This window comes from Barbatula barbatula, assembly GCF_947034865.1.
Source record: "Barbatula barbatula genome assembly, chromosome: 15".
NCBI lineage: Eukaryota > Metazoa > Chordata > Actinopteri > Cypriniformes > Nemacheilidae > Barbatula > Barbatula barbatula.
In genome coordinates, this window is record NC_136778.1 from 7,688,198 (window position 1) to 7,715,062 (window position 26,865).

At 39.9% G+C, this 26,865-nt stretch overlaps 1 protein-coding gene across 9 annotated transcripts in view; it reads left to right on the forward strand.

The window, feature by feature from the left end:
* The window catches only part of sash1a (SAM and SH3 domain containing 1a), a 181,614-nt gene that overhangs the window by 135,617 nt on the left and 19,132 nt on the right, over positions 1–26,865 (forward strand). For 2 of the 9 annotated variants that reach the window (XM_079474421.1, XM_079474422.1), the window contains exons 2-9: positions 9,284–9,412; positions 18,450–18,500; positions 18,699–18,748; positions 22,064–22,177; positions 24,697–24,734; positions 25,550–25,636; positions 25,747–25,859; positions 26,758–26,859. In XM_079474421.1, coding sequence (XP_079330547.1) covers positions 9,284–9,412; positions 18,450–18,500; positions 18,699–18,748; positions 22,064–22,177; positions 24,697–24,734; positions 25,550–25,636; positions 25,747–25,859; positions 26,758–26,859 — 684 coding nt within the window. The other 7 variants (XM_079474423.1, XM_079474429.1, XM_079474427.1 and 4 more) reach the window with 4 other exon arrangements.

Below are 26,865 nucleotides of genomic sequence, written 5' to 3' on the forward strand. Positions count from 1 at the left end.
AAGGTTTTTACACACTTTAGGTTCAGTCTGGATGCTATCGCAACAATAGATTGTTACCTCTGTGCTTCCATTCAGTACTGTTTATTCTTTGTGGGGGGACTCTGACTCTGATTACCGAGTGAGGAAACAAAGTGTATATTGGTTGACTTGACACTTTGATCTTAGTAGCAGGGGGTACAGGGGATCTTCCTGTTGTTCCTTCCTCCAATATGGTGGGCAGCCACTTTTTAAGCAAATATCTTGCTCAGGTAAAGTAGCATTTACACACTTAAAGATGTTCGAATGTCATTGCAATAATTTAGTATAGTATCTATTTTCAAGTGTCAAGTACAAACATGTCTGAATAAAAGGTCCAATGCAAAAAAAGAGGTGTATAAAATCCTTACATAAGGAAGTAATATGTTTTTACTACCTTGAGAATGAGCTATTTCCATCTACATACACCACGGGTTGCCTTGCATGGAATTTGCCATGTTGTTTTTACAGTATCCCTAAATGGACAAACTCCCTCGGCAAAGAAACAAAAACGTGACCACATCTTAGTTCTGTATCAGCGACCAAAGTCCTTCGAAAGGAAGGGGGGGAGTGAGACGTTGCTTGCAATTCGCAAACCTCACCACTGGAAGCCGCAAATATTCATACACTTGGCCTTTAATATAAGTATTCATTAGTCTGCTAAACTGCTGACTTTGGTTCAAGTCATTGTAAGCATAGTGAGAAAAGAACAGCTAGTTGTGAAAACGGTATAGATCGAGAGAGGGTGACAGAGAGGGAGCGTACAGAAAAGAGTATGTGTTTTACATGTTTAGGTTTGTAAGCACGGCGTCTCCCTCAGTTTAGCAGCTGTTTTTTGACCCAGTCTGTGAAAGTCATCTTCCTTACATCAGAGCTGGGTGTGAATTTGTGTAAGAAGTGTGTGCATTTGTCTTTGTGTGTCTAGGAGAGACAGAAAGAAAAGAGGGAGACAACTTTTAGGGATCACAACTCGTATAAAACCAATGATGTCATGACAATTCTAAATCCAATTCCTGTGCGAACAAGGTGTGATGTTCCCTGTATACGCATAGATGTGATTCTGTAGTTGTGTATTCCTAGTAAACATTTAAAAGCCCTTTTCTCTGTGCAAGCCGAAGAATATCGGACCGTTGAAATGTTTATTTCAATTAGTGTAATGCAGCTGATGCTTGTGAAACAAGACACTGTATGTTGACCAGGAAAAAAGGAACCATCAACCTCAGTACTGAGATGTTTCTTTTATGAGCCACATGCATGTCTGTTTTTCTGCTCATGTGCTAAAAGAAAGAAATCTTTCTTGCTCTGTCCATTTCAACCTTTCTCTCTTTCAGTTTTAAATGGCTATACTGAAATGGCAAATGTTTATTTACATTGCCAAAGCATTTACAAGTGGCATACAAATAAGATAGCAATATAGATAAATAACAAAAACTTTACATGAATTAAAAGAAAAATAAAGGCAAAGGCTGATTTGACATTTGTCATAAAACTAGGCAGATGTTTCTGGTTTAAGAAATGTGTCTCTGGGAATCAAAAGAGAGAAAGAACAGACATGTATAGCCTTTTCATTGCAAAAGACAGGCATGACAGGAGAAACGTGCACGGCAGTGCTTTGAACAAGCATTTCACACCGCACATTTTTATTACATTATTTCCTGTTGTCTAGTTTATTCAAGTTACACAGTAGCTCAGAGGTGAGTTTAAGCGCTGTGCCTTTACATTTTTCTCAAGACCGTCCAAATGCTGGGGCCTATGTTATATTTAACAGATATGAGCTCATGTTCAAATTATGTTTAGTAAGGTTCCCGATCAAGTAGTTTTGTGGTTGAAGGCACATTTGTATTCTAAGTATTTGTCGGTTTAGTTTAAGGTAAGAAATATTTTACATGTATAATGATTTTTTGAAATAACGTATAGCTATATTAAAGTAACGCAAGTCTACTTCAGTTGACCCAAAACTTGTTTTGAATTGGTTTAATGTTTTCATACGTATTTGTATAGCCTAACGTCATACTTCTGAAATATATATTTCATGTTCTTTTGTTTTGGAATTCATTGTGAACAGAATGCGCTTTGTTTCTTTGTGTCTGTTTATAGCTGAGAAAGTATTCCTGGAAGAGCGAAGGGAAAGACAGGTACAATGGCATTTTCCAAAGGTCTGTGTTTGTCGTCATAGGTTTGCTGAACTTTTTGAGGATCAGTTTGAGTTTGTCGCTCTGGATAACTGCGATCCAGCGTGTTGCAGTGAGGCGCGAGTGTGCTGTTTGGGCGGAGTGAACCATTGATCCAGAGAGGGGGGGCCTGGAGAACTCCACAAGCAGAAACTATTCGCTCCGGGCGTTTTCGTCACTGTGGTTGGCGAATGTTCGTGTTATGGATGCTCTGGAAGACTTGTTTTCTTCGACGTTTCATGTTCTTGATGTTATCTGCGGTTTTTAACGATTTTGTCCGTTTAAATCGCACAGTATAGAGAACTCTCGGGAGTTGTATTTGGTTCGCACCGTCGAAGTGCCAAGTGAAGCGCTGCAGTCTGTCCGTCTGTACTTGAGTTGAAGTTTCTCGGTAGACTTGAGAATTTGTTGTGCATTTTTTAGCGTTCAGGTCTCAGTTGGATGCAAATGGAAAACGTACATTTGGCAAAATGGTCATCGATGATGCATTTCAATACTTTGGGTCAACTTTTGAACACGCACCACGGAATATTGAACTGAACCATTAAATCCGAATTGAGTATCTTTGTTAAGACACTTTATGGTTTTGGAATAATACTCATCGACTTGAAATCCGAGGCTGTAAATCCATCAGTGTTTGACAATGGAGGGGGATCAAGTGTCCTCTCCTGAGGAGCCGGAGGCGGTCAGTGCCGCATCGTCGGACAGTTTCTCCCGGCTGTGGACGGACGTGATGGGGATGCTGGTAAGTTCGGAGTGGGGGAGGGGTGCCACAGGAAGACGACCCGTGAAAAGTCCTTCAAGCCAAGGGGCTTAATTTATTGCAGCTCGCATCATTGTATGTGCGCGGTGGTCGCGCTTTGATGGCAGGCGCATGTTAATTCAGCCTGTAGCAGCAGCGTCTACCTGAGCAACTTTGGAGAATCGGAGATCGCCACCAAACTTTCTGCACACTGTAAACAGGGTCTTTTAAGGGTGTGCGGTTTTATCCGTTGAGTGACAGTGAGAGAAGTTTAGTAATCTTCAGGGAATCTTATCACATGGTATGTAACTAAAGTGTTTGTTTTTATACGGTCCGTGGGCTCGGCGGTGCACGTGCGCTCTGCTCCGCTGTAACTTATGCGCCTCAAAACAGCACAGAAACTTCAAACCCGTGTTTTTGATGCTCTTCGGTTTGTTATTCAAACTTGTAAAGTGTGAATAATGTTGTTTTGGTAAACCGAGCCGCTTGGTGTGACAAGTCAGAAGTGCCCACACGTGAAGTTTACACATGGGTTCATAAGCGAGTAAATTCGCTTGTTTTGCGTATGATACAGTTCGGTTCACTTTTAACATTTTCGTGCTCATCGTTGCTGTTAGTAATGTATATTCTCGGCTTACTTTGTCTTTGTTGTTGCATATTTAATTGGAGCAGACGGTGGTATTGGGTCAGTGTTCGTGTTTTCATGGAAAGCAGATCAGATCATCTGCGCACAATAATGTCCGGCAGGCCTAGTTATTCAAATCAACCTGGTTACATTTCAATTAAACATTGGTTAAACGGCACAATGCCCTTATTTCCTGAGACTTTTGTGTTGTTAATCACCCCGATCGAAGATTTCAAGGTGTGACATCCATTTCCAGGGTAAATGGCTTCGTCTTTTCATAGTTGGTGTGTGTGTGTGTGTGTGTGTGTGATGTCTGTAGAAGTGCATGTGCTTTCATGTGCCTAAGAAAGATATCCTAATTGAATTACCCTTCCCAGTTACTTCTGTTGAGTTGTTACTTTCTCAGATAGGATAAACACACACACACACACACACACACACACACACACAAGTGATACATTTCTTATTATGTGCACACCCATCTTGTCACTGGCCTCTTTTTTCTTAAGAAGACGTTTTCATGTACTCATATTTTCCCCTGTAGTGATTTGCTTATTTGCCACTGATACTTATAAGACGACAATACAACTAAATTGCTTTAACAGGTGCTTTTAGCTTTCACTTATATAAAGTTAAGTTTGGGAAATGGCCAAAATAGTTTTGATGCCCTCATTTTCAATGAATGAATCAATGAATGAAATTTGCAACTTCAGAAGAACGTAAGGTTTTTGGTCTTTATGTGGGCATACTCTACATTTGAACTTTTTATTGGTCTTCATCCATAGTGGAAGAATGCTGTATACTGTGTCTCTTGCTCAGTTGTTTTAAGAACAGGTAGCTTTGTTTTTTTAAACTGCGAATGTCTTTGCAAGGCCTCTGTCATTTTATAGCCTGTAGCCACAGCAGACTATGAAAAGGTTTTCCAATTAAATCTGAATTGAAGTGAAATGTTAACAGTTTTATTTACCATTTGTATGTATAACTATGACCAGCCTACCCAAGGAGAAAACATGTGCCGTCATGGTTTCAGTTAAGCTGACCATCAGACAGTCTGGATTGTTTTAATGTTATAAGGTTTTAATATTTGACATGTTGCCTTTGATGTTAAAGTGATAGTTCACCCAAAATAAAAATTCTGTCGTCATTTACTCGCCCTCAAGTTGTTCCAATCTTGTTATTATGTTCTGCTTAACACAAAGAAAGTTATTTGGAAGAATGTTTGGAACAACTTGTGGGTGAGTAAATGATGACAGTTTGTTGGAGCCTGATCCTGTTGTTCTCTGCAGACATTTCTCACCAGTTGTGAATGTAATACAGTCCAGAGGCAGACTTCTTTAATAATCGTCTCTGAAATTGAATCAGGTGGGTGTGAAACAGACCGTCTGTGCTCTGAACCAGAGCTTTTTCCTCATTCAGTGAAGGCCTCCCAAACCTAATTAAACCTTTTGGTATTGAGAGCAACTCAAAGGAGTTTCCTGCTACCATATGTGAGTGAATGCTAAGGTCAATAATGTATTTGGGAGTCTCATACCTGCAGTGGTTTTTGTTTTGGATCGTCCTCCAGTTCTAGTTAATTGAACACGCTCTCCAATTCTCTCTCTCCCTTTACCTCACCTCCCTATTCCTCAGGCTTCCGTCAGCCTTCCTCCCTTCGCCTCGGTGGATATCCTGAGGAAGCCACACTAATGAGGGTGCGACAGGACCCCAGCTAACTTCTGTCCACCCTTTTTCCCATATCCTCTAGTCGTCAAATACTGCTCATGTACGCATGCCCTCCAGGGTGCTGCAATCCATATGTCAACCAACTTCTATCCTCACATTTCTTTAAATGCTGTGACTCATTTACAGGGTTCAGTTTTATGTGTCTCAGTCTTAAGATAAAGGCAATTTACAGATATTGTTTTATTAGTAGCCATTTGTACTTGTGTCAGGACATGTATAAAGATTGTCGCCATTAGCATTCTTAATAAGTTATCGAACACCTATGTAGACTGGCAGTCTTCTGTCTGATGCCACTTTATATTTGTCGTGGCGTTTGCTGTTGGTTAAGCTAAACATATTATTTTAGGTGAAAATTCTGTGTTCGCTCACCTTGGTCCAAAACGTGTATGATGATTTCGTTGGACTTCCATTGAAGAAATTTACTGGTCTTTCTATGCACTTACAGTAAACGGAGACTAGAAATTCCAAGCTTGAAAAAGAGGCAAAAACAGAAGTGGTATGCAATATACTCTCACAATGAATATCATTCATAAACCTAAACCCTGGAATATGTCAACACACTTGTCACAGTGTGCAAGCTGTCAATATAAAGTTATGTCTGAACCACTAATGGATTTCTAGACTTGATAGAATAGGTTGAGAATGGAATTTGTTTCCCTTGATTTGGGTGCTTTGAAAAGTAATTGCCAGTTCTTACTTCACAATGAAGCCGGCATTAGAATATGTTTAAACTAGTTTTCAACTGAGGGAAGTGTAATTCTGTGGTTTGCTTATGGGAATCGATGCTCTCATTTCACAGAAAAAGGTTAATGTTAGGTTGCATAATCATTGGTGATCTGTCTGTCTTCCAGTCATTTCAATCCACTACTCAAATTTTCCTGAAAAAGAAAACACGTAAGAATGTTGTTACAAAACACATTGACTTGGGTCCATGTCGTGGGTTGGTCAGGACCGATTTTTGGAAAACCTTGGTTATAATTCTTATAACAATATCAGCCTTTGGCTGTTTTGTATCTGTCTGACTGCACCTCAAACAGTTTCAACAAAAACAAGTTACGTTTTATGTAGTCTGTAAACTTGTCAGAGAACATATTTTGCGTATTTTATATCTCAGTTTCTTACTAATTTGGATCCTCCAACCAACCTTGTTCTTATAAAGCATTGATGACTCTTATGAGTTTTGTTTTCCCTTATCTCCATTACACTACACTGTGTTCCTCTAGCCAAATCAGAACCGATCCCAAACTAGGGTTTTGTGGCTAACCAACATAAAGTGTAATTCAAACAGATCCACATTTTTGATAGAGTTAGGACATTAAAAAGACAACAATAGTCCTTGGTTCTGAGGTTTGAAGAGGTCTGTGTTGGTTAGTTGTAAATGGTTTACCATTGCGCTCCAGTTGCGTACATATATGTTTGCTGATTTGAAGTGTTTGGTTTCTCGAGCTGGACAGCAGAGTTCGGGCGGTGCTGTTTGCACACTCAGTAATTCATGTCAGCTAAACAAAACAACAGTCTGCCGCCTTTATCTCAGAGCTATCAGCTCACATTGAACTAGCATTCAGTCAAGAGGCAAACAAGGTTTGCCCCCCACCTCCACTTTCAAAGTCACTCTGCATACGAGGCATGAGCTTTGAGTTAGTGCAGTAATCAAATTAAATGCCCAGCTGGAAGCAGCAGACTCGGTTGAAACACGAGGGCTCGCAGCATTACCTCACCGTAGGCCTGGCATGTCTGGAATGATAATACAAATTTGAGGCATGTGTTGTACAGATGGAGCTGACTTCTGAAGATCGGCTCTAATCTTGACATTTTGAAATGGACCTGATTTTTGTCAAGCTGCCATTGAAAATATCTACATTTAAAAAATGAGTTTGTTGCTAATTGTAAAGTCCGATTTAATTGAATTGTGTTTGCCGTCTTTTTACTCAAATTGATATAATTTAGGTAATTGAGAGGTTGTTGTTGTTGTTAATATTGATGCTGCATTGTCTTGGTACCTTGATTTGTTTTTAGGCAATCTGTATGCTGTTTCTTAGCTTGCTTTTATTCTTGATTCCTATATAATAAAACTATAAAGTTATAAGTCTAGTTTTAAGATTGGAATATGGTCTTGGATCATGGTTCTGGCCTTTCTTCCACCATCATTTAAAGCTCTGCTCTGCACTGCATCTGTCCTGTCATTATAGCAAACATCTAACCAACTGTGTGCTTGAACAAGTCTCTCTAATGGCAGCAGAATGAAACACGTGGCTTAGTTTATGTTGGAAATGTTTTATTTTGTCTTGGTACAGCTGCTCTTTTCCGTCTCTTAAAGAAGTGAATCTCTGTAGGTTTCAAATGATCTCTCTTTGGCTGTCTCGTGTCTTTTGTATTTCACATGAGACATTTCTGTGATTTAATTTCTTGCGACGATTTAATTACACATCCAGCAAAGCTCAAACATTCAGATCATGTTTTGCCAAATAGCTGGAGCTGTTCCACAGGCCGGCAGATCGGAATGCAAAAGCTGGAATTTCTCAGAGCGCACTGTTGGGAGGCTCGGGAATCTGAGATCATCTGTTGGGGTTTGTTGAAAAGGATCGGCTGAGAAATATTTTGTGGAGAGGAAGAAACACTTTTCCCTTTATCCCGTTTTGTTATTTCTAAAATTCAGAGTTATTGTAAAAGTACTGTTGTGAAAATTACTTCTGAACATTCAAAGTAGGGACTCCTTCACTGCGTTTATATGCAATTCAAGTGTTACAGATTTGCCTTTGGTCTTTTTGTGTAAACTTGACTTGTTTATTAATCCATAATACAGAGCCAGAAATCTAAAGTGCATTTCTTTCTTATCAATAAGAGTAAAACTAATTACTTAAGTGCATGTCTGTACAAAACCTTTTTACCAGTGGGTGTGTGAATGAGAGGCCCTGGTACATACACACAATGACCGGATGTGTGTTTGTCAGCACGGCCCTGCGCCGGAAGAAGCCCTTTGAATGACTTTTAATTCACCAAAACTTTAAAGGGCATCTTGTAGCAGCAGGAATAGGCTCAGCACAAGAAAAGGTCGAGCCTAAAACATTGTCTTAAACTTAAAACGTTTTTTTATTAACAAAACGTTATGACACCTGTTGCTATTGGATATAATTAAGTTTCCAAAAGAAATTGAATGACGCTAATCTTAAATTTTGAGTTAAGGACCTTTTGATTTTATGTAAGTTCTTGTGCAGCAGTCTGAGGTCATTTGCTGTTACGTGTCACATGCTTGTTGATAAATCGGGTATGCCCACCCTTACACACATGCGCACACACAAACGTACGCTCATGTTGAAGTCAGAGCCAGGCAGCACCAAAGTTGAATGTGTGCACTCACAACAAGACAGCTGCAAAGGTCAGAGAAAGTCATAGTGTTGGTCACTGGTCACATGGTGAGTGAGGGGAGGGTGTGAGTGCTTTTACTCAACACACACTTGCACACTTTTGTTACAAAGCTTTGAGCATAATAAAGTGTGACAGCTTGGCTGTTTAACCTATAGTGTGGAAATCATCATTTGAAGATTGTGCTTTCATAAATTCATAAAAATCCTGTGGTCTCAATGCAGACTGTCACAAGTGGAGTTATAGGTGAAGGAATCTAAGGGTTAGATGTTTAGTTCTGCTATGGTTTGACTGTTTTCAACTCGTGGCAGCAGATGTGTACAGTGTGCTCAGTTGTGGTCGCACATGATTGTATTAAATTGTTTTTGGCTGGCGCCATTCTTGCGATCCTCAGTCAAATTGTGTGCCAGTGAACCATTTTTAATTAAATGCTCCTACATCTCCACTTGTCCGAATGTTTGTTTTTGTGTGTTGGTGTGCTCACGCGAGTATGCATTTCCGACTATGTGCTGCTGAGGCTGTAAATCGGGGAGAGCCTTTCCAATGAGAAGAAATTAAGTTTGCTTACAAAGTATAATTCTTTGGACATTCTTAACTATGAAAGATTGTTAAGTGTTGTCTCACTCATTTCTCTTGTTTGTGCAGGACGGCTCGCTGGGTAACATCGATGACCTGGCACAAGAGTACTCGGAGTACTACAACACATACTTCAGTGACGTCAGCGATCGGATGGAGGAGCTACGGAAGCGGCAAGTCTCTGAAGAGATAGACATGGTGAGTTCAGCTGTGCGTGTAATGTGTACTACACAGACTTGTTTTTGTGCAGCTTTGGAAGTTTTCTTGAGTGACCAACAAGTTTGTAAACCACAGTTTTAAACCTCAGTAGAAAATTCGGCCAAAGGAATAGTTTACCTAAACACTAAAATTATTTTGTGGTACACAATAGAAGATATTTTGAGAAATGTCTCCATGGTTTTGTGTCCATTCAATGCAAGTCAATGGGACCCCAATGTTGTTGTGGCACCAACGTTCTTCCAAATATCTTCTGTGTTCTGCATGGACATGAAAGATATACAGGTTTTAAATTAAATAAGGATGATATCTTTTGGGTGAACTATACCTTTAAGAATTACACATACTTTGAACCTGGATTTGATTGATCTTGGTGTGTCTCTGCTTTTGAAGTCACATGAATGACATGAGTGAATCTGGCTGGCATTAGCGCAATGAAACGCATATTGTATCGAGTCAGGTGAAATTCTGTATTAATGAACGTTTTCTAGAAGTTCTGTATTTGTTTTTCAAGCACCCTTTCAGTAAAAATCTTTAAGGACAAATTCTTGAATTGGTTCATTTAGAATAAAAAATCAGAAATGGTAAAGCGACTAGAAGTGTTAATCTACTTGCTATTGCAATAGCAGTTGTTTTGGTCGTAAACCAGAGCAGCTGTTTCTTTTCCATTGACAATGAACCACAAGCGCAGCTAATCACAAAATTCCTTGATTTCTTTTCATCAATTCTTGTACAGAATAGCCATTGTAAACGCATGAGCTAAAAGAAGGAAATGGTTGTCTTAATCTATTATAAAAATGAAGACTCTGCATGAATTGTCTGCGGTTCTGTCTGAACTTTGCGTTTCTTTTCTGCGTCTCAAAGTGTCTGTGTTTTCGGGGATGTAGGGTAGTGGGCCACCCAAGGTTGCTAAGAAACCGCCGGGCTCAGTATAACATGCAGCTGGGCTTGGCAGAGTCCAATGAGAGAATATTTCGAGAGAATGAAAGAAAACATTCTGAGAGTCGTGCTCAGCTGTGGTGCTGTGCTCAGGCAGGAACCAATCAATCTCTGCATTTGGATAACAGTGGGTTATCCACTATTCTTTTGGATTATTTGGAAGGGGTTCTCTTGCATTGTACAAAATAGATACTGAATGCAAAATTTAGTTGTCAGGGCTCGACATTAACGCTTGTCCGGGATCAAGTAAATGTTTTTGTGGGAAAGTGAGAGAGAATTTTACTTGCCCAACTGGACAAGTAATTTGAAAAAATCAAAATGCTACTAAAGGATCGGTCCGTGCTTAGAAAAAATTGCCTTTCCCACAAAAAAAGCACAGCGTCAAAGAAAGTCTGTGTAAATTGCCTTTGTTTGAGGTTGTGCTTGTTTGTGTGTGACATCAATCAATGACGCAATGCATTCAGTGCATAGAACTAGATGAGAACACAGAATACTGTTATTTAAATATGTCATCTGGCTGTTCTGTATATTGCCATTTTGATCTCATTAATTATTCACATACAAAACATGATGTACACTTGCGTAGCCAGTTTCACATGCTAAAAACTCGGGTGCATAAATTATATACATACATTCTCAATGTATAAAGTAAAATTTACATGCATAAAGTAAAATTATATTCTCATAAAATAATTGTCACAAACACTAAATACATCTCACAGACGTACAACTGTGCACAAATATTTTGAAAGTTAAATGGAATGTGAATGTGCAAATCGTCACTCACATGTGAATCGCCTTGGATGTGTGTGTGTGTGTGTATTTTGAGACTCTCTTGGCAGTGCTGTCCCTCCCGCAGTAGTCATCCTGTTAAGCCAATCAGATTCAACCTTACCATTCAACCAATCATAACCCCGGAGAGCACTTCAAATGAAATATCATTTTTTATCTTCGGGCAAGTAATATTTGTACTCGGACAAATCTCTAAAGGACAACCACATGACAATGCTTAATGTCAAGCCCTGGTTGTCAGCCATATCAAATTAGTAACAAAAACCTTTAACACGTTGTCTTGTTTTACATACTCTTGTTGTTTTGAGGGTAAACTAGATATAATTGTGAGGTTGTGAGCACTCTTTGTTCAAAGAATTGTCATTCTGCACAACATCCCATAGCACATATTTTAAGCCAATTCAGTTCGATTTAATCAGTTTTATATGTTATAACTGTTTGCTGGTCTTATGTCTGGAGTGTCAGGCTCCACACCCTGTTCTGTGTCAACCCAGCTGTACAGTCCCACCTAAATCAGCCCCTTGTGTCTGTGAGCTGTTTACATAGTCATCACAATTTTGCAAAAGTTTTGCTTCATTTCAATGAGGATATTGTTTCGTTTATTGTTATGTGCACATAGTCTTTTCTATACAGTAGTGGGTTTTAGACCTCTATTCTGAGAACAAGCAAGTTAAAATTACAATGAGCACTTGTATATTTTATAGGTGCAATGGTTATACCTGAATTGGCTTGGGTTGAAAGTCTTTGGTCTTCACGGGTCCAAAAATGTGGACCCTAAACTGAAGAGACCTGTGATTGTGCTACACAGACCCGATCCGGACCCGTCCAATATTTTAAAAGTTGGACCCGAACCTGTTAAGACCTGAGAAATGCCATAAATGTACAACGCGGACCCGACTATTCTTTGAAAGTTAGACCGGAACCCGGTCAGAAAGGCAGTCCCTGGACCCGATCAGCACAAATTCCACAGATTTTTTTTGCTGTTAAGTCAGTAAACAAGTTGCAAAAATAAAAAAATGTGTCTGACCCGGACCCGGCTAACCAGTTAAAATATAGATCCGAACGTGTACGGGTCCTCCGTGAAGACCTCAAGTTGGATATAAGCATACCTGTCATTACTTGCAGTCTGTGAATAACACCCATGCTGACTTCAGCATGTGTAATTTCTTAAATTGTTGCAATTCAAGCTTATTTTTACTACCTCTGTTGACTCCCTTAAAATTATTTTCCATTCATTAGCAAAAACTTAAGCCACAAATCAAAGCACAAGATAGAGCACATCCAGAAGGATTCAGAGCTTACATTGAGCAAAAATATGACTCCCTATCCTGACTTTGTGATTGTTTTATCGTAGGATGTTGTGGTAAGTCCATAGCAGAGGGTGTAGCCTGTCAACAGAGACTCTAGTCTGAAGCTAATGATGTCAAGTCGGCCAAGTAGGTCATCCCTTTAGTTTTGCTGGTCTTGTGATTTTTCTGGAGTTTAATGGAAATAGGGACATTGTATGAGTTCCTGGCTGGAAAGCACTTTAGTTTATGGAAAGATTTGAAATGGGTATTTTGTGGGAGTTGGTTAGCATTCCATGTTTAAGTGCAGGAAAGGCTGTGATGGTCTGAACAGGTTGCGATTTGTTTAGTTGTTAATTCTAGAGGATTGTATTGTGCAGATTTGATTCGCATGGGACAGAGGTGAAGGTGCAGTGATATGATCAAGTGTTTTTGGCAGTCAGGTTCTGGCATGACGCTGTGTCTGGAGCAGAAGGTGTGAATGAGAGTCTTTGTGTCTGAGCAGGAATGGTTGCTGTCCGGTCTGGCGTGCTGGGTCCCTGCGGACTGTAACAGGTGATTATCTTTGTGCTGGTTGGCTGTTTAAAGGCCAAGTTAATGGCTTGATATTTCAGCTTTGCCATGAAATGTGATGTCTAAATGGAATCAGAAGAGTCAAAGTAGTGGTACTTCATGTCATCATGTCCTCGCCTCTTCTGTGTTCTGCTTTTCTTTTCCCTTTTGTGCTCTCCTTTCTTCTCCTCTCTCTTATTATCCTCTACTAATTTCCATAAACACTGTCACCCGGCTAACCTCACTCCCAAAGGCATGTAACCTTGTATTAGGGGCCAAGTTTACGATAGGCCCTCTGCTCTCAGCTCTGAGCCCAAATGGGGGGAAAGGTCACAAGCTTGGATTAGAGACAACAGTGAAGGCTATTGTCAGTAAAGCAATGAATATTGTGATCCATTCATACTTCAGACAGAATGAAACATACAGGATTTCACAGTGAAGAACTGTTTTAAACATTGACAAATCTGGCCAGTTGTATCTTCAGCGTTGGGCAAAAACGATTGTATTCAAAGCCACGATGACTCTAACAATACTTTAAAAATAGTCTCATGGATACGTTTTACAATTGAATATCTCTAAAGAAACAATATTTATTCAGTATCATAATGTCAGTGGTGTGCTGATTTGGTTTCCCCACCATCTCGCAGCCGACTGTGGTAAATTTCAAGTGCTATTTAAAGCATTCTCTTACTTTCTCTTCCTCATTTTATTCTCTAGTTCAGTTTGGGATCTTCACATATGCCCTAGACAATCCCTGAGTCCTTTTTTTAGGTTCGATTTCTCTTTCATTTCCTCCAATGTTTCAGCAGAGAGCTGACAGGGCCAGTTAGGGCTTCCATATTTTTTCCAATGCTTCCTCTCTTTCGAGTCGTCTCGCCGTGCTTTTACAAGAGCTTCTCGATAACAAAGAGTTAGGAAAACATCCTCTACGCGGCATGTGTTGAATGGATAAGCCCTGTCATACATCAAGCAAACCATCTGTGCTACAACACGTTTTTGACTCTCTCGCTTTCTCTTATTCTTTTTGCAAGACCGAGAGTCTCAAACAACTGTGATATGGACTGTATGTGTTATCGGTTATAAGGTTGAAAATCAGTTGTGTAGGTGGAATAGTAAAGTTGTAGATAACACTACTTGACAGAGAGTACTTAAAATTATTGGCTTTATTTACGTTAGGGTGCATGTACAATTCAGTGTGAAAATGCAAAGAAACCTCCAGCAACTTAGCATTTATCCACCTCTGCTTGTGAGGCAAAAATAACTTTTTACTGGGAAAGCCATTTTATTTCTGAAAACATCTGAGCTACTGTCATGTTACTGAACAGCAAAGTCAATTTTGTAGTGTCACTTTACTTCCCATTACCGTTTCACATGTAATAATGATGAGATTACAGACTTATGTACCCGCCAGATCCCTTCGCTCTTCAAATGGACAACACATTGGAGTGCCATCCCAAAAAGGGAAAAAATCCCTTTCACATACCTTCTCTGGATGTGGAACAGATCAGCAGATTCTGTAGCCATCTTTAAGAATCGGCTGAAAAGCCATCTCTTCCGTCAGCACCCTCTTAGCTTTGTATACTGTGGTAGGCTACATGAGGCCAGTTTTACTGCGCTCATGCTTTTTGTTGTCCATTGTTTACATCATTTGTAAATCGCTTTGGATAAAAGTGTCTGCTAAATGTAGATTTAGGGAAGTCAAAGTTATGTCTTTCCAAGACTGTCTCTGGAGAAAATATAATCTGGGAGACTCTTTGACCCCCCCCCCATTGGATTCAAGACTCCCATTGTTCACACCAATATTTGAAGACCCCCAGTCCCCCACTCTTATGTCTACCCCATAAAATATTCTGAAATATTTGTTATGACAAAACAGAACACTTTCGACGCTTTAACTTATATTAATGCTTGTTTTGTCTTAAAGGAACAAGGATCTAGTGACAGCTTTTGTTTGTAATACCTTTTAAATAAGCTACATACAGAGCAGGCCTACATACATTGAATCCGCTGCCATGTTCTGTACAGCAGCCCTAAACGGACAAACAACTGTGCAACGCGTGTTTCCTCTCTCTCTCTGCTGCAGTATAGTGGTGAAAGGGATTGCGGATGATCCGTACATATCATGCTCTACGGTTCGGAACGCATGTGACCTGCTGATTGTATGCATCATCGAGTAAAAGAGTTAAACGTGCCCTAGCTCTCACTCTCTCTCAGTTTTAGCACCAAAACGCTCTCCCTCTCTCTCTCCATTTTCTCGACTAATATTAAAGCTGTTCCAGATAATAACATTTTCCTAACGCGTCCCTGCTGAAAAGTCTTTATAATATTAACGCAGGTCCTAGCTCCTGCCTGACTTTTACCCTTCTTTTTATACTTGAAATCCACAGACCTTTTATTTAATGTAATAAAGAAGGCATCACTCTAATGCACGCATGATCTCTTCCCTGCGTCAAAATGAGAAGACAAGCTGTCGCAGCCGACGAGATCTTTTTGTACTATACAACGCTAGTGGCATCTGTAAATCAAAAATTGTGCTTCTAATGTGGCAAGAAAGTTTGTTGACGCTCCCTAAGTGATTAAGAAACACACCTCCATACTCATCTGGGTAGAGCAAAAATTTATGAATTTCATCATTGCCATGTCAGACAGACACAGCTATGACGGAAGAGGGACACCTTAATAAATAAAAGAAAAAATATGTTCCTGTCACATTAGATTCAACTTTTTCATTGGAGAATTTCTGTTAGCCTGCTTTTTATTTATTCATGCGTGGTAGATCAGGGAAGATGTTTTTTTCCTCTTTCCCGTGCTCAGGCTTTATGTGGTGCAGTCAGAGGCATGTTGTGGCATTTTAATTTCATTCCTGTTAGTTTCTGAAACTAGGTCATTATTGAAGTGAACCTTTGTTCGAGAGGTAACCCGCATACACGCACATCAAACGACAGGTGACTCGAGCCGACAGTGTTCAGTACGTTGGCCAATTCTTTCTCAACTCTGAAGAACAATAAACCTTTTTTTAAAGTGTTTACTCAAGCATGAAAAACAGGCATTTTCCACCTCCAGTCTGGTATTTTCAGGTAGACCATCTGAGCTTAGAAGCCACGTGCATAGAATACCAAAATAGTGTTGAGCACAAAGAAGCACACGCTGTAGGTGCGTATGTGTGTTTGATGTTTGTGTAAGACCAATAGGCTGGGCTGGTCTTATTCTACAAGGACACTTTCTCTACCTACTCTTCAACCCAAGTCTCTCTTGACTAGGCAGTGGGAGCCAAAAGTTTTCTCAAGAGCCAAGAACATCCACCCACACAGCCACACTTCTGCCATTCTCACTGTGTGTGTCCTGTCCTTTAAATTGAAAATGAGCAGGCTTTATTGCACAGCCCTATTTTAGAAACAGAGCTCATTCAAAACACTATCCATATTTATATGAATTAGACGACAATTGCTGACAATTGTGATTACCAGTCGACATCGATTTGTGTCCGATCAGAGTTTTCCAAAAATATGACAGAATATAAACAAACAGTGGAAGTCTTTGAAATAGCTTCAGTCAAAAAATGAAACAAGCATGTGTGTATACAGTATTCACAGTATGCTGCCTATTTATTTAAATTGAGCTGTATCTTGTTTAGGATCACATGCAGGTCATCTCAACACACGGTCAGTCTTCTCCGCACCAGCTGCTGTCTCCCAAATAGCTTCTGATTATAAAACTAGTTATGATTGTAATAGCCCTATTCATACCCTACATGGATAATGTAAAATAGACATGATCCATAATGTATTGGTATCAGTAATAAACACACACTTAAACTGAGCTGTGTGAAGTGTTGTATACAATGTCTCTCTACTGTAGATGTGTGTTTTTGTGTGTGGTTTTGTGAAAGCTGTCAGTGTGTGGCTGTGGGTCTCACACAGACACAGCGCGTCTCTGTGTGCTGTGTGTGTTTTGGATGGCACTGGCAGCAGTTGTGTGTGGAGATGATTCTGCGTGTGCCAGCGTGAGCGTGTGTCCAGCGGGTATGGGGCAGCTGGTGATGCTATGCTCCTGATGATACAGAACACAGACTTGTGAGTGTGTTTACTTTGGCCTGTTTGTTTTCCGATGGGAACGGTTAACAAACTTGAACCTACCCACTGTGTGTATGACCTGGATGGCTCCACTTTTACAGAACTACTTCTGCAGGCTTCACCTGAATTCACAGACTGAATGCATGTATATGTCTGTGTAGTTTTATTTCAATCACTTTCACTTTTCATATGAAGTAGACACGAGGCATGACTGAATCATGACTGTAGTAATGCAATAGACAGTATCTGATGGGCTTGTCAACTACTGTTGATTTTACTATAACTCGTGTAGTGTTCTTAAAACAAAGACTCTGTTGAGCGCACAGTAGCGTTTTTAAAGAAGCCCTCGAGCTGTGGTATTTTAGAAATAGCTGAAACACACTTTCACATTGTGTGGAGAAACAAGCAAGAGCAGAAGTCTTGGTTTGGTGTGTGAGCGTAAGTGTGTTCAGAGTGTTCTGTTATGGGAACACCAGGGTTTTCATAGTTGGATTATTTTATTTGGTGACTGGATAAATCACATTTTTATTCCAAGCAATGTTTTCTATAGAGTTCCCATCACCCTCTAAAAGATGGTTTCACAGTAGTTTCATCTTTAGCATTGTTTGATAATCTGTGCGATTGTTCAGATTAATAAACAAAATATAAAAAGAACCAGCTCATCATCTGCGCAACGGTGCAATCCTTCCATTACAAACTAGATCAGTCGTTTTAAGATTTCAGCCAGTAGAAAAACAGGCATCTTAGAGATGCAAGATTCTTGAAGTATGAGGTTGTCTGTACAGGTCAAGTTTATCTGGATTTACAGGCTTATTACCTCCAAAATTCTTATTTTAATGTTAAGACAGTGTTGACAGGTTTTACCTTTGGTTTAAAATTAACATGTTTAATTTGATAATTGTTTTTAAACGTATGTAAAAAATAATAAATGGCTTAAACATTCAGACTCAGTCTAGACAATGTATGAAAGCAATATGGTGTTATTTCAACAGACCACATTAAGATCCATATCAGTTTATTCCAAGCCTCTGAATGCTTTCACACGCTATCATTATATATCATTATTTCACTGCGTCTTCTTTCCAGCATGTTCTGTAAATGAAAAGGTGCTGATTGACAGTCTTGGCTGGCGCGTCTCATGCGTACTGTATTTCCAGTAGGTTAGGCTCAATCCACATGGTGTTTATTTTGAACACACTGCGGCACAGATCTGGCTGGTTCCCTCGGGTGTCGCAGGTGGTGTGTGAGAAGGGGGTTAAGGGTGTGGCTTTTCTAACGACGACAAAATGCTCGCGGCATATGGGTGTGTGACCTATTATCATAGCCTGCGTGAGTGTGTGTCCTTGTTCCTTACCCACATTTTTTTGTGTGTTCCAGGAAAAAGCAGACACAAGCTCTGGATCTTTACAGATGCGCTCAGACATCCAGGTCAGTTGACCCACAATGCAGTGCATATCTGCTTTCAGACCTTTACAAAATTGCACACACAGCTATAGCTCACTATTGCATCACAACACACTTTCATTCATGACACCTTGGTAAAAAATCAACCACCTCAATGTTGATTGACTTATGTGTCCAGCTGTGAACATGTGTGAATAACTGCAATGTTGTGTTTATTCATAGGAATCCTTTGGCTTCAGCAGTGAAGTGTCCACTCCAGAGACAGAGAGAAAGTAAGTCAGTCTAACCAGAGGTTGCGCTAGACTTTTTCAAGGTCGTAAAAAACCCGTCACAATAAATTTTTACCCGACACTATGGTGCAAGGTGATATGTGCAGTTAGCACGTTTGTGACGTCATCGAGACGTACATGCGTTTCTTTGAACTTACTGATAAAATACTAAATAAAGAACAATGTCCAGTCAGTAACAATGACAGGTGCGTGTACATGCTGTTTTTTAATCATTCATTTATTCACTTACAAGTTACTTTAAGCTGCTGATAGGTCATGAAAGGAGAAGACGCAGAGAGATTTTTTCCACTTACTGAAAGTTAATGTTTTTCCAAAATGACGCTAGTTGCTATCGCTCTCCGAAGGAAAAATGTCTTTAAACACTGCATGACAGATGCACGCTTTGCAGAATCAGATGCAGAAACAACACCACAAACGTTAGAGATCGCTGTGTGATTGGTAAAAATGCAAAAAGATTTTCAGTTCGTTTGGAAACTATGAGACTCTGGTGGGCCGTCAGTCGTCTTGTTTATACACTCCCCCGATCCCGCGTGGGTTTTTCTGAATGGACGAGGCATTAAGGAGTAATGAATGGGAAACGCACGCGTCCGTACGATCACGTTCTGATGAACGAAAGTTATTGGAAGCTACCAACTCGACAAAAAGGGGAATTACAAACTTGCTGTCATTGTTATCCATCAAAATAATGGACGGCCTTCAGATTTTTCCTTCACTGGTATAAAAAAATCTGTCAATGACGGAGAACTTTCAGTTAATGTGACCTCTGACTTTAACTACTCGTTTTTATCTGACAATAAGGTACAACTAAGCACCAATGGTCAGCCGAGATACACACCTGTTCACACCTAATGTAAGCTGAGTTATTCTTAGTTAGCTGGTCTTAGTTAGCTGGTTAGAATTGCATATGAGTGTCGGAGCCAATGCCCTGTGGTTAGTGCTCCGACATATAGCGCTGTTGCGCTCCGGGCGACCCGAGTTTGAATCCCGGCTCGAGGTCCTTTCCCGATCCCAGCCCCTCTCTCTCGCCCACTTCATGTCCTCTCTAAAAAAATAAGCTGTCCAAATAAAGGCAAAAAACGCCCCAAAATAAATCTTTAAAAAAAGGTGCAGACCTTCTTAAATACAAAATCACGTAAATGGATCAGCTCTGCTCTCCATCCCCCATCTCTCACTGTGTTTGTGATTCCGCTGTTTTGCTTTTTCACATCTTGGTTCTTCCAGGCTTCCTTCCTTCCATCTATTGTTCTTAGATGTTTAAGATGAAACTCACTGATTGCAGAGAGAATTTCTGTTTGACTCAAACGTGATTCAATACGTTTATAGTATACAAGAGTGTTAGCCTGAACTTTAAGAATTATTAGTTAATTAAGTTAAACATGGTACACACGACGTCATCTCTGCCCATACAATTCTGTAAAGGTCAGTTTGTAGTCAGTCAAACAAGGGTTAAACGTGAGCCAAATAAGTTTTTACATTCTTGTGTCTTCGGGTTTTTTATTTATGATAACAAATTCAAAATGGCAGTCAAAAGTGGTAATGAACACCAACAGCTATTACCAACTTCATTCAATAAATGTACAAATAATTTCGTTTTTGATTGAATAATTCACATCCCAAAGGGTTCAGTTGAACTTCTGTCATGAGGGATGGCAAGTGTGGCAGGCAGGCTCGAGTCTCCATGCATGTGCTGATGGTCTGTTTCTTTTGGGGTGAGCCGTCCACGTGTCCCAGTGAAGATTTACAATCAGTGTTGTTATCCACATTCTCGGGAGAGGAGAAGTATGCAAAGATGAATGTAAAACATATGGAGCGGTCACATTTAAGCATTTACATGCCTGATACCTATGCGGTCTATAGGGACAAGTCTACAGGGATGCGGTGTGCACGTGTGACTGGGTTTGGGGATTTTTGGTCAATGTCTTGAGTTGTTCACGCAACGTTTACAGTTATAAATATGTTGAGTTTTACCTTCTTGTTCGAAAGATCTGATGTGATTTGTTTTCATATATTAATATATGCTTCAGTCCGTAGAGATCCGCGAGCCTTGTCGTTGTTTTCTCCACTTAAGGAGTTTTCAATCCAGTACCTCAGAGATGACATATTTTTGTAGGCTAACCCAGGAGTAAGCACCGTGCTGGTTCCCTCGACCGTAAGCTTATGCATTTTTCCCATGGACTTTTGAAAGATCACAAAAAATAAGCTTTGTGATTAAAAAAGGTCGTTTTGAAGCCGAAATACAATCGGCAGAGGTATAAAGCTAAAACAAAGCTATAAACAGACTACACTTAAGGTCGCTCAATATCAATGTCACCATCACCAATTCACCGATAACTCTTTCAAACTTTATTAAAAATGTTCCCAAAAAATATCAAATTAAACAATATACTTTGGAGCAATGGAACCGGAAGTCCTAAAATGTGATCTCACTTCTGGGTTTTGCATATAAACTACGTCATTTCTGAGCCTCCCTATTAAAGTATGATGTAATAAAAGAGAGAGTGCGAATATAGGCTAGGACATTGAATAGGTTGGAGGGATAATATTCTCAGGGTTCACTTATGGTTGCACAGTTAATCCTATTAGTATTTAAATCTCAATACAGCTTTTTATTATTTTAAAACCAAAATACAATTTTTAAAAAGAGCTTAGTGTGACTATCATCTTAGAGCCACTCTAGACAGTAGAGTCGCTGCCAGATATTTCAGCTTCCTGTCTACGTGATTACATTAAGAAGCCCTGACCTATAGAATGCTGCGGAGAAGCCAATGACACAGGCGCAGTTGCCAAAGTAGGATGTGTGTTTGGTGTGTATAGAAACAGTCGTGTTGAAAGGGCTTTCCTCCTTTCCAACATACATCTTAGTGCAACATTGTAATACGGTGGTAGAAAAGCTTCTATGTGTGTGGCTTTGAGGAAATCCCCTAACCCCGTTTACCATGACCTCCATTGAAGGTCACTTCCTAGACGCTTCCTTTGGCATCTTTGTTTACATGCGCTGGCGTTCGAGGCCATGTGTGTTCTGAACTCTACTGCCAGGTGTGGGGAAATAAATCGACTAATCGCAGGAGATCAGCAGTTTGAGAGAGGAAGTCGCCCCACTCCCTGATATAAAAGATCAACCGACATGTAACGTTTAGTGACGCATCGCTGATGGGAACAGCGCGATGTTCCATCTAAAATCAGTGACGATGAACTGTTGGCGTAGCATTATGACTAATGTCACATTTTGGAAAGCCATTTCCTGATCATTCTCATGTTGAAACACAACTGACTGAATGAGCGTTTTATTTCATTTAGGGTCTATGGAGAAAGTAAAGATGTTCCAGCGAGCAATGTTCTTCCATCACATTCCTCAAATAACATCTCGGCAGGCCAGGGATTCCTCCACTTCAGTGACAGTAGACCTGACAGGTACTCACTAAAGGAATGCAGCACATGGGACTTTTTCTCTGCATGAGCAGCACCAGCTGAACTTTTTATGATAAGGGCCTGGTGATATGGAAACTGGAATTAACATTTTTATCATTATTGATTTAATAGATGGTTTGAACTCATTTAAGTGAACACTAACACTGCTTTTGCTGCTGATTTGTTGTTGCTTAAAGTAATAGTAAATAGTAATAGTCTCACCTTCATGTTATCCCAGATGTATATGATATCATTTCTTCAATTGAACATGAGCATTTATATCTGGGATTGCATGACGGTAGGTAAAATATGGGAGAATTCTCTTTTTTGGGTGAACTGTTGCTTTAGCTTTATTTGCAGGAAAAATCTTTGCAAACAAATATTCAACATGTCACAGTGGCTGGGTGACAATACGAGACACCCCTAACAAAGCAATAAACTGTCAGTCTGTAACATACTTTCATTGTACGCTGGTCACACAGCCGTAAGCCCATATAACTCTGTCAATAGCAGCAGTCTTGAATGGAGCCTAATTTACTGTGCTGCTTTTCAATAGAGCCTTCTTTGCATGGGTCGCAGGCAGCATACTAGCAGGAGACCCCCTTTGGATTTTGTGTGCATTCTTTGGGGTGAATGAGAGGTTAACAGAGAAAGTCTGTGTTGTCATGGGATCATAATGATATGATAATTTACACAGAGGCCTCTCTGTCACAGCCCGTGTCACAAACATACAGAGGAAACTCGCTGGAGGACCAGCAGTGACGTCTTTTCTTTGGCTGATACGAGTGTGTTGCATGTTAGTGTCTTTGTGTGGATCTGTGTTTTTCTAGCGCGAGTGCATTTTTCCCTCTCAGTCCATGTAATGACATGTAACGTTTGACCTGACGCTACACACACACGTCTCTGTGCGTGTCTGTATTGATATTTAGCAGCAGGGGAGCGCTTAGCAGCAAGGATCTCAAATGTATTTGGGATGTTTTTAGGACACATGGATAACAGATGTAAAACAGACACGATGATAAACTGACAGGGTTAAAAACACAGTCTTCCTGTGGAGAAAGCAGAGCAGAGGACATGGGTGCATGGTTTAGTGTGTGTCAAGTTTACTTGCACATCTATGTAGTGTTTACTTTAAAGTAGACTCTGAGAAAGCAGAGCAGAGGACATGGGTGCATGGTTGTGAATGTGTGATAGTTTTTTAACCCAAGAGCGAGAGAAAATCCACCACCCCGATGAGAAAACCAAAATAATAACTTGCTTGCTTATACGTCCCCATCTGCAGAACATCGAGACGTTTTCAGTGGAATGTTTTCTTCTCCCTCCGTGCGTTTGGATCGTGTTAAGTGTTGACCATCAGCTCAGTTCAGATGTTTCCTCTCATGGGGCCCGTAATAAACCCTCTCATGACCAGTTCACACACCATTTTACTACCAACTTTGACGAAGTCAACCTGATCCCATCTCATGACCCGTGGGAATATAAACAGGGAATATTTTTTCAAACCACAATGTTCTGTCAAATATTATACATGAAAACATTATAGTACATGAAAACAGTGCTTTGATCTGTATTAATCCTCAGCTATAAATTCCTATTTGAAGACCACTTTTTCGACAGACCTCAAAAGCTTGCGTTCTCTTTTAGTAAAGAGTGCTTGTGATTTAAAGAATGGGGGAACAATGGATATAAGCTAAAATGAAGCAATAATGTCAACCAATAAACATGCTTTACAATTACAATTTGTTGATTTCTGGTATAATAACAAGAATGACAGTATAATGAGAAGATTATACGTTTTCCGGTCATTATATAATAATACCTTACAGCAGATAGAGAGCTGTCTCTTTTTATCATTCTCTTTGGGGCACAAAAAATTACTCGCGTGTCAAAGTCATCATTCATAAAGCATAAACTAGCTGTAAAGCATAAACTAGATTCATTCTTTTTTAGAAATAGATGGCTCAAATACAGTGTTTATAAGATTGGTGGTGTATTCGCACCGTGTGTTTATCCAAAGATGAGTGTGCTGCTCAGTTTAACATCTCTCTGCTACTTTATATTTTGGTATTTTCCATGGGCACTGTGCCCCGTGCCGCAGAATGGAAATGAAAACAAGCAGTGTCTGTCCTGCGGTGTGTCTCGCTCACTTTTTCGCCCTCTCTCAGTCGGTGCGTCTCATCTAATTTCTGATCATCTCAGGAGCATTTCATCCGTGCCCTGTGATCCTCGGGAACCTGACCGGTGCTGTGTGAATGGTGACGCACTGCCCTCTACTGGGCCATGTGATAAATCAGTTGAATGTAGTTCGGAGAGTTGAAATGCAAGGTGGATGTACAGTGTAGCTCAAATCAGTCTAATAGTGATCGATATGTTTTTTTGTAGACAAAACAAGTACTAGCACACTCGGACTGAAGGGAGATCGCTTACAGAATGTTTACAGAAGAAACATCTGAAAATTGAAATATATCGTAAAAAATGTTTAGTAATAAAACGCTATGTTTTTTCTGTGTTTCTTTCTTCAGAATTCCTCTGCACAAGTCCAGCTCTGAGGATGGATCAGGTCTGTGCTTCATTTGAAAGCTTCTTAGCTATTATTATGATGACCTTGAGGTTTTCATGGAATGTTATTGGAATTATTTTGGATTCAATGCTGGATTGGAATGTTCCAGTGTTAGGGGTTGCTATGAACACTAACGCTTATATCGTAAATGTCACAAAAACTCAAGAAATATCTGGGCCATAATTCACTCAAGGAAAAATTTAGTAGCAGAAACATTTAGGAGACCACTTTTCTGAACTTACCGTTTATAGGTATAAACTTTATTCTGTGAAGGACCTACAGCATTTCTCCCATATACGAAGTAAATCTAAATTTATTTATTTGCTGAAAATGAAACCGAGACAAACTAGTCAAAATTACCAAAAGTGCAATGTTTTTCGTCCTTGGTTACTGACATTTTTCATATTTCATTTTTGATAGAATAACCCCGATTTTTAATCGCAGCTTTTATGAGTCTTCGCTATATATATATTTATTTTAAACCATAAATCATTATTTACACTCTTCAGACAAAACAATTGAGCATTTTTTAATTATTTAAACCTCCTTCATTTATTAAATAGTCTACTGTAATCTAACCAGATATGGAAAAAATATTATTTACATTCAAATGAAATAAAAAATGGATTGGATTATTTTGGACACATTGACTTTTATTGTGGGTTGAATATGACTATCAGTACTTTGTGAAATCAATCAATTTATGATGCTAGATGATAAATGTAAAGTCATTCCATTGACATTAAGACACTGCAGTGTGTCTATGTGTGCACGTTCATTTGTTTGTGAGTTCTGACGGCTTCCTTCTCACACAGGAAAGTGGGACAACAAGAAGAAAAACAAATCCTTCTGGCAGAACTTCCGAAAGTCACAGAAAGGGGTCACAAGGCAAACGTCCAAAGGTAATAAAAACGAATTCTCCCGTTTCCTCTTGTCATCACTCCACCCCTGTCTGTTTCACTCGCTTGTGTCCCTTGTTCTCATTGGTCACCTTTGACCTCTGACTCTACAGGAGAGGACATTGGCTATGTGGCCAGTGAGATCACCATGAGCGATGAAGAACGGATCCAGCTGATGATGATGGTCAAAGAGAAGATGATTACAGTGGAAGAGGCGTTGGCACGGGTAAACCTTGAACAACACGACAACCTTCATTCATGTGTACTAGCCTTTACTCACCCAGACTAACAATTGCCCGCCTACTTCCTTTCTTCCAAACATACGTACACATGCACTGACTCTGCATTGAAGGGCTGCAGTAGATCGATAGTGCAAATAATGTTTCAGTAGAATGAAGGGCTTTTGGTGTCTAAGTTAGCAAGTAAACAAGTTGCGTTGGATTGATCGGATGGATCATCTCATGTTCTGTTTCACTGTTCGGATGTGTTTGGGTGACTGTGGGTCTCTCTTTGTTTTATCACGTTTTGACAGCATGATAATGAATTATCATCTGATCATAAACCTAATGGATGAACCTAGAGTTTGACTTTCCTCTCTCCACGAGGCCAACATTGATTCCTTTAACCAACTGCGTGTTCTTCAATCTTCAACATCTCTCCTGCTGTTGTTCTTTGGGACTGGCAGTTGATATTTGTCACGAGCAGTCTTGATTGGCCGGTTTTGAATCAATGCTAAGCCTCTGTGGAAAGTTGAACTTTATAAATGCTACGCCTGTGCATATTTGTATGAATGTGTGTCTGTTCTCTGTGTGTTTCAGTTGCATCTGTACATTTCTTTTTAAACGTGAAGTGTGTAATACCAAACGAAAATGCAGTATGACTGTTTTACATTGGTACGATCTAAGGCTGTCATTGGTTAGTTTTAAAGATAGTCACACCCCAAACTCACACCATTGGTTGAGCAGACGTAAACCTCCTTTTAAAATGGGGTGTAAGAAAGTATTTCACAAAATTACACACTTCACCTGAGTGTTGGTACACGCCTGTGTGGTATTGTGTGATAGATAGGGCTGTGTGTGTGTGAGGATCAGGGGCGGCTGTCTTTGACCTCTTGTTCTTCATAGTTAAAGGAATATGAGAGGAACAGACATTTGAGCTGCAGTACAGACACATCAGAGTGGACTGATGGATCCAGTCCCACTGTTAACCTCTCCTCCTCCTGCAATGTAAGT